Genomic DNA, 9472 nt, shown 5'->3' with positions numbered 1-9472 from the left:
TGTGTGTGTGTGTGTGTGTGTGTGTGTGTGTGTGTGTGTGTGTGTGTGTGTGTGTGTGTGTGTGTTTGAAGTCTGTGTACATAAAGTCTCTAGTCAATTGAAATCTGCAGATGCTACTTTGGCTTCAAGCGACAAAGGACGCCAAACTACCTCTAACTATGCAAACTGAACGTTGCAGTGTTCCGTGACTATGGTCACATAACAACATTTGTCATGTGATTCAAATAATAGTTTCTTCAGTATCAAAATGTTTTATCGTATCATACAGTAATATGATAAAATACATATTTAATGTTTGCGACACATTATATGTCTGGAACGTATTTAGTCATGTTGTATACGAGTGATTAATCGAATATTCTGCTTCAGTTCATGTGAAAGTCTTTTCTTTTTTTTTCTGGTATTATTAAAAGAAAATCGTCCTTATGGCTATAATCGTTCCTTGAATTGTATCAATTAAATACACACAGTTATTCTCTTACTGTTTGCAATCATTGAACAGTGACCTTCATCGATATAGTGCCTCATGACGTTATATTATTTCGTTTATCAACTGCTACTTATCTTATGAATATAGCATGTTGAAAGGAAAATGGGCTTGAAGTAGATAGGAACAACGTAAAGAATCATAACTAGGTGCTACAAATTACTGTGCCTTACGCCTGAACAATTTCCCAATCTATTTAATAGTATACATCGCATTTTTTAAATCGGGTTTCGTAATGGAATTTTAAAATATTTACTTGTGGGAAGAAAGGAGAAAGACAATTGTTTTTTCATCATAAGCTTACCTGACTCAGAGTAGATGGTGGGCAAATCTTGCCTTGTAGCAAAATCTGCCACAGTATTTCGTTTTGTAAGCTTTTTATTATGGGGAGGAACTCTGTGTCCTAGAAGGTCGCCTGGGTACACTGTCATTGGAATATCCACAGAGCTGCGCCTTCGCCGTAGACGTCCCGCTAAGTTACTGTAAAACAAATATTAAAGATCAGATTTATTGAAAGTAAAATTCAAGGGTTTTCAATATATATGGCATGGTTTATGCTAAAACAAAAAGAGAAACGATAAGCAAGTTTCCCACTCCCCACAATAAATAATCCTTTCTATTTATAGACTCAAGGCCTCAAAATTTTTAGATCGAGTCCCAGTGTTCAATAATTACCTGTTTCATCGACCCTGAAAAGTTGAAAGGTTAAGTGAACCACAACAAAATAATAATAATAATAATAATAATAATAATAATAATAATAATAATAATAATAATAATAATATGACACAGATATACACAATGATAAATACAATAAAAGTGATAATATGCTCATTACATTTGAAATGTTTGAAATATTTCTTTAAAAATTATGGATGTACACAAATCTTCTACAAATTTCTCTTTTCTTGTTTTTATAAGTGTTTTTCGAATTTATATTTTAAGGAAGGATATGAAACGTTTCAGTGTATAAAAGCAGGTTAAATCATACCTGTATATATTCACATACACACACACACACACACACACACACACACACACACACACTCATGCACAAAAACGCATGCACACATACACATACATGCACGCACGTACTCCACACACACACGGACTCAAGCACATACACGCATGCACACACAAACACAAGCACATACACGCACACATACACATGCATGCACATACATACACGCACGCCCATACATATCCACCAGGCACACACAATTATGTGCTTTCCGTGTATTGAAATATAACAGAAAGAAAACGATCTTATGTCGTGTCTAAACTGAAGTTTACAAGAAGGAGAACGAGGACAGCATTTTTGAGACCTTCCATGGGCAAGGACGTTTGTATAAGGACTGCAGTTACAGGGAGCAAAAATATAAGAAGTATTTTGTGAGGATCTGTGAAATGAGTCATAGCGAAGAGGAGTCATGAATAATCAGGTGCAGCTATATAGAGGGCGTATATAGTAACTGTTAATAGTTAACAAGTGCAGAAGCAGTTGTAGTAGCGGTAGAAAACGGAAATTTTAAAAAAAATGTTTATTCATGAGTAAACCTTTGCCAATCAATTGTGTAATCTTTTTTTTCAAGAAATAAGCATAAATATTTGAGGTTGTAACAATAAACAGCATAGGCTGGATAAAGCAAGAGCTGAATTATCAAAGCTTTGGCTTTTATATAAAATATATAAATAAATATATGTAAATAAATACAAATTGAGTGAGGAAATTTATTAGAAACTTGAATCTTGTACACGTAATATATCTATTAGAACAAATGAAACTTAAAAGATGGATCTCACGGAAACTAGAGACATGCTGTCCTGAAAGGAACAAACATGTATGGTGTTACTACATTGGTTATTAGTTATTATGATTATTAGAAATACCACACGGGAAATAACTGGTTAGTAAATGTGATAGGGATGTTCAGAAATGACATAGTCCAGCAGAATCTGGGTAAATAGTAACGTGACTGGGAGAAAGAAAGAAAAAAAAAGTACTTAATTACAGCTCATTGAAAATGTATAGGATTTGATAATAATTCTTGTGTCGAAACAACACCACACGACTGTATGGAAGAATTGGCAATAATTAATAAAGTGACTCAAGTAGAATACCAGCATTTTGTTTCTGTAGTAATGAACAAAGATTGAATAACATTAGATAGCAAAATGGTTTTCTCTGTTTAGCAATTATCAATAAAGAGAGCTGCTACTTCGATTGTTTGAACTAGAAGATCGTTTTCAAGATCTATCTCCAATGCAAGATCCGTCTTCGTTTTGGTAAATACGTCTACCGATTCTTGATAGAATATCGTGTAATCAACAACGGATATGGATTTCTTTGGTGCGCAGTAATCAATGAGAATTACACTGTCATTTTTGGCGCGATTCGATCCATTCATTACACTGAAACCAAGAATCAAGTGACATATCTGCAGCGGAAGCTGTCTGAGTTTTCTTGCTGAAAGAATTACAACTCCCAGATGTCTGTGAATAGAATTACTGTCATTCTATTTTAGAGTGAGCAATGCGCATAAACACACAGTGGCTTAAATACAGACACATACACAGACATACAGCAGGCAGACACACTCACACGCGCGCGCGCACACATACGTACACACAGATATGACACAATACAGGCGATTCCTAGGAGATTTATTCCTGCATGATAACTGATTCCATGCACGGATATTTCCCGACTAATGTGCTAGAATGTGCGTTAATTTAAGCACTAAATTTAGATATAGTCGATATTTAAGGATAGAAAACAAGGGTGAAGGTAGAGAGAGTAAGGGCAAAAAGGATATTAAGAGAGAAGCAGGCAAAACATTGACACATAGAGAGAGAGAGTACAAGGGAGAGAAAGAGAGAGAGAGAGAGAGAGAGAGAGAGAGAGAGAGTGTGTGTGTGTGTGTGTGTGTGTGTGTATATGCGAGGGCGAGAAAGAGAGACAAAGACGGATAGAAAGGAGAGAGGGAGAGAGCTATTACTACGCAACATTTCTACGAGTATTTACATTCGGACAGATGCAGAGCATCGGAGAAAGCGCGACCTCAAGTCAAATCACATCGTGGTCAATTTTGCCTTTCATTCTTTCGAAGTTGATAAATTTCCAGTTCAATTACAGAAGCCCTTTCTTCTATTTCTCTTTCTCCTTTTCTCTCTTGAAAAAAAAAATCAGTTGTGATGGAATGTAACCTATCAATTTTTGAGATGCTCAACTCATGTCAGATGTCACAAATGTATCCCTGCAACTTGATCATTTAACGAGAAATTGGCACGTCATTTAGAAAACCTAAACGGGAAATCTCTCAGGAACAAATCAGTTTTAAATAATGATTGAAACTATTTCTCTTTATCTATACAACTAAAAGTTTTAGAGCAGAGCCCTTCAATTCTTGTTGTCCATTATCACCCAACCCAAATGACTTTTCTGCTAATTGTAAAGAAACTAACATTTTTTTATCATGCAATGTGTTTGTTCCATAGAAGGGTGGGTAACATTCCAGCGAATCTCCACTATTACCTCCGTTCCTATTCTTCTTTGATGCCAGGCACTCTACATATTCTATTCCAGATCTTGATATCATTTTGGTGCTAAAATAACTCATTTATTTTCCCCCACTTTAGGATATCATACATAACCAATAGATCACCAACACTTCCACCTACTAAAGCCACAAAACATTGTGGTTGTATCTCTCGTATAAGTAAAACTGGAACTAATAAAATTTTCTTGAAATCAGTACTTGTTGTTTTAATTTAAAAAAAACGAACACATTGAATAATTAAGGTTTAGACATACGACATCAAAACATCAGTCAACAACAACGACATAATGGTATAATTATATGATAAACAAGCGAACGAATCATAGATGAGTAGTTTACAAGTTTTCATTGCAATCACAAGGCCTGGGGTTCGATCGCACAACATGGCATCTTGAGTACGCGCCTTTCACCATTGCTTCTGGAAAGTTGGTAGACGGCAATTCTTAGAATCCTTGCGAATGGATTGTATACGTCTTTCAAAGGTGCCTCCAATGGGTACTGCAGATCCTATTGTTTTAAGGCTACACGTATCTATCATATTATAAACTTACCCACTGTGGTGGAATTAGTATGTAAGTCTAATGACTTACACACTAATTATATGAGCAGATAATCCACTTAACTGAACAAGTAAATAATCATCGTCGAAACAGACGGAAATCTATTTTCTTTATATGATTAAAAATAGGAAAGCAATATTTCACTGGAAATAAAATTAACGTTGTTTCAATAATGTATTTACATTCCGTGTTCTAGTTTTTTTAAAATTCTATGAAGACAAACCAACCTTCCGTTATTTCCAGTGTCGAGGAGTAGCACAAGGTGTAGTGTTTTAGAGTAAATACAAAACAATTTTTAGCTGTGTCCGGAACATTACAAACAACTCTTACGAGTGTAAATATCTACAACTTCCATGATGTTTTTAATCATTTGGGTGTTGATTAGATATTCGTCAATGTTATTTGAGTGATTAAAGCAGATACTTGACAGACTCGTTAGAACGTCGCACAAGATATATAGCGTTATCTACTACTATACCTTGTGTTTTGAGTTCAAACCTCGCCGAGGTAAATTTTTATATTTTCGAGGTTGATAAAATACCAATCTAGGGTGGTGGATTGGCGGAGGCGTTAAAATGACGAATGGGTGGTTGTTTTTGTTTTGGGTTCAAGTCCCGGCTTTGTCTACTTTAGGTATAAAATTAATAAGAAATGGTTTCCGGTTTCAGGATACCGTTATCCCTCCATCCCATAAGCTTTCAAGACCTTATGAATATACTGTACACTATTCTTTCCTTCTCATTAGAAGATGAACAAAAAGAAACCCCACTTATACTAATTAGTTTTAACAAAGATTTTGCAGCCAAATCTTTGACCTAGTTCTGACTAAAGAAACGAGCGTCAATCGTTGCGGTATAGTGATCAGTGCAAGAGACATCGTCATGGATGAAGAGACAGAAAGGGGGAAAGAGAGAAGGGGGAGAGGTGTAAATATGTAAATTGTCTCATAGGTAAATTAGCAAGCCAGTTATCTTTTATCTTTAACTTGTTTCAGTCAAAAGACAGCGGCCATGATGGGGCAACACTTTGAAGAATTTTGTTTGAAGGAATCGTCTCCCTTATTATTTTTTTAACGCCTGGTACTTATTCTATCAGTCTGTTTTCCCGAACCGCTATGATGTGGGGATGTGGGGACGTAGAGACGTTAACACACCACCACCAGTGATATAGGGGTGGCGGTGCAAAATCAGACACGTCACACACACACTCACACAGACACGTCACACAAATATACACACACATATACGACGGATTCTTTCAGTTTCTGTCTACCAAATCTATTCACAATGCTCTGGTCAGCCCGGGGATAAAGCAGAAGTGATTCGCCTGTGGGACTGAACCCGGATCCATGTGATTGGGAAGGAAAATTCTTACCACACAGCCATACCTGCACGTATAAATACTTTATCTCCTTATATTTCATTGGTCAACCTTTCTTTAAAATCCACTTATTGAAACTATGATGGTACTACGTACTCACATGTTTGAGAAAACAGTTACATATCCTTCAGACTGCAGCGTACCATGCTCAAAATAGTGGTACAGACATTTCAAAACATAGTACTACATACTACTGATATATAGATTTCACGAAGAAAGTTAAAAAACATATACCAATGGCGAAATTGCTGGTGAGAGAATACTTAATCAAAGTTAATCTGGATCATAATGAAGAATAACAAAATCATACACAACTGCAGTAACAATAAACAATTCCGTGCGAATGAAGTTTTAGTTTGAACACGGCTTTGATGTGTACAAGGCATTGTCAATAATACCGGCTTGATATAAATTTCAGGGTAGAGACCGTTGACTCTTCAAGCCAGCTGCGAGCAATCTTATTCGTGGATATGTGGGAGATGGCAGAGAAAAGAGAAAATAGTAAGAAATGGAAACATTGAAAGCAAAACTGAAATCAAATAAACAAATGAACTTCCAGTATTGGTAGAGCAAACGGAGCAAAGACGAAATCACAAATGGACTGAATGAATCTTGTTCTATTTCTATCTGAATGAACATGCGCACATGCATATACATACGAAGCACACAAGTACAGACAGACAGGCAGACAGACAGACAGACAGACATACAAAAGTATTTATTAAGCTATTTAACAATACATATGCACACATACATACATACATACATACATACATACATACATATATACATACATGCATACATACATACATACATATGTACGTACATTCGGACATACGTACGTACGTACGAACGTACGTACGTATGTATGTATGTGTGTGATTATGCCAAGTCATATATATAAATCGATTTAACATTATACTAATGTATTTCTTAAAAGTTTTTCTCTTTCTGATGTGTACACACTTATTTTTTTACAAAGAAAAGGTTGATAACGACCTCGAGCAACTTCGACATGCTTGCCGTTATCGGAAAGAATGATGGCAATCTAATCAAATTAAACCTGGCTTATACAACATAAATCTATTACCTTTTTTTTTTTTATCTCTTATGTGTTTCAGTCAGCACACTTCGGCCATGCTAGAACACCGCCCTGAAAAATTTTAGTCGAATGAATCGACCCCAGCACTTATTTTTTAAAGCTGGTACTTATTCTATCGGTTTCTTTCTTGCCGAACGACTAAGATACATATGCACGTAAGTACACCAACACCACTTGTTCAGAGGTGGTGATGGAGAAGCACAAATATGAAATCATACACTAATATATATGTTTCAGTTTCCGTCTACCAAACAAACTCTTAGGACCTTGGTCGACCCAAGGCTATATTTAAAGACACTTGCCATAAGAGCTACGCAATGTGACTCAACATATAACAGGTTTAAGCACTGGAAATTGAGTGCATGTGGGTTTTTTTTTAATTCCCAGCAGAAGCTTCTTATCTGGGAAAATTTTTTTTAAAAGTTGGTTTGAAGTAGATTATATCATATGCATCCATGACAACTCTGGAGTCATGCATGTATATTTATGACAAATTTCACTGAAATTTAAATCATTTCTTCCGAAGCGCAGAATGTTTAACGGCAAAGTATATCCACCATTGCAACTTTAATCAATATATCAACTTCAAATATATTTTCAAATTTTGGCACCAGGCCAGCTGTTTCAGGGAGAGGGTAAGTTGATTGGTACTTAATTAATTGAATTTTGATTAAGAACGTAAAGATGGGCGAAATACCGCTAAGCATTTCGCCCAGTGTGTTAAGGATTCTGGCAGCTTGCCTCCTCATGAATATTATTATTCTTTAATATACAGGAGAGATTAGGGGTATCCTTCTAAGTAGGTTATATGTCAAAGTGCTCAATAATCATGAACTTAGAGAAATATACAAAAATGTAGCCTACTTTTTTTTACATAAAAATTCGTGGCATATTCTCTAATATAAAAATAAATTATACCGGAACATAAATCTATTTCAGAAAAATGAGGCAATAATAAAATGTGTCTCTTTGTAATCATTTTATGCTTTTTGATGTACTTTCAAAAATATTGATATTTATAGCTCCAAAGATGGCCTAAAGCTGCATATGCTGTTTCAGCTTTGATATATTCTATATACAATCATAAGAATCGATTCCTATGAATGTTGGTTTACATATTTTTCGGTTGTATTCTTAGGTGTATGTGTAGCCTAGTTAAAGAGGAAGATCTTTTCCTTGCAGGCGGAGGTGTATATGAATACACATATAAATATATATGTGTGTGTGTATGTGGGTGCGTATATGTGTGTGTGTATGTGAGTGTCTGTAGATGTATGTATATGTATATAAAAATACATATATACGTGTGTGTATGAGTGTGTGTATGTGTGTATGTATGTGTATGTGCATGTATGTACGTATATTAGCGTTAGTATTCCAAGTGTCACGCACCAATTGCAAGATCTTGACCATTACCAACGTACGATGTAACTATGTGCTTCTGTGCGGAATAAAACACATGCTCAATAAAACATTCATAACGACATACATAAATTAATGTCATAGTTACGGGAAACTACCGTGTGGAGACGTTCGGCGCATGAAATACGCATATAAGGTTTATTAAAAAGAAAACAAAAAAAAACCCATTAGCTTGACAATATTTATTTTATTAGTTGACAAGAACTTACTCTATGGTTGTTCGATATTTAAAAACAAGCGTAGAAAATAATTCTAAAATGAAATTTTCCGTACATAATATTGAGGGAGTCTCTTTTGAGTGTGATGCAGTAAAGCAACGGCTTTCTTTATTTTTTGTTACACTGGTACATTGAAACATATTTTTCTCGTTGGTAAGACGTAAGAAAATGCATGTAATATTTACATGCTCCCAGAGAGTGTTAGTAAATTATATTTTAATTTATGAAATTGTAGATGTCTTAAGGAAAAACATACATATATTTTATGAATACATATATTTTGTATGTGAAGTATGAGGCATGATGGTTTGGTGATTTGAATTATATTACCGTCTGGAACTTAAATGTTAAATAAGGTGAAAACCTAAACTGCAAGGAAGAAATGGGTAGTGACGTACGGGAGGTGGGAAATATGAATGTATATGTTTAGGTAATCGTTTAGTTTTGTTAATTAGGACTTCAATATTTATGGATACGTGGGTGCACAATGTTCTGTAGTGAATTAGCTTTTTACATATATATTTTCGAAATTTGCTAGGCGTATAATGGATATCTGTTACATATACATGTGTGTGTGTGTGTGTACTTATATATACGCATATCTATCTATCTATCTATCTATCTATCTATCTATCTATCTATCTATCTATCTATCTTTCTATGTATCTATCTATCTATCTATCTATCTACCTATATATATATATATATATATATTTATATATATATATATATATGTATGCATA

The 9472-nt window shown here is 34.9% G+C and overlaps 1 protein-coding gene across 1 annotated transcript in view; it reads right to left on the bottom strand.

Moving 5' to 3' along the window:
- LOC106877684 (pleckstrin homology domain-containing family G member 7) overlaps positions 1–9472 on the bottom strand; it is a 183844-nt gene that overhangs the window by 150629 nt on the left and 23743 nt on the right. The window contains exon 3 of the mRNA XM_052974963.1: positions 792–967. Within this exon, the coding sequence (XP_052830923.1) occupies positions 792–967 (176 nt within the window). The remainder of the gene's footprint in view (positions 1–791; positions 968–9472) is intronic.

This window comes from Octopus bimaculoides, chromosome 20 (genome assembly GCF_001194135.2).
Source record: "Octopus bimaculoides isolate UCB-OBI-ISO-001 chromosome 20, ASM119413v2, whole genome shotgun sequence".
Lineage (NCBI taxonomy): Eukaryota > Metazoa > Mollusca > Cephalopoda > Octopoda > Octopodidae > Octopus > Octopus bimaculoides.
The sequence above is the reverse complement of the archived record's forward strand: the minus strand, read 5'-3'. Positions and strand labels throughout refer to the sequence as shown.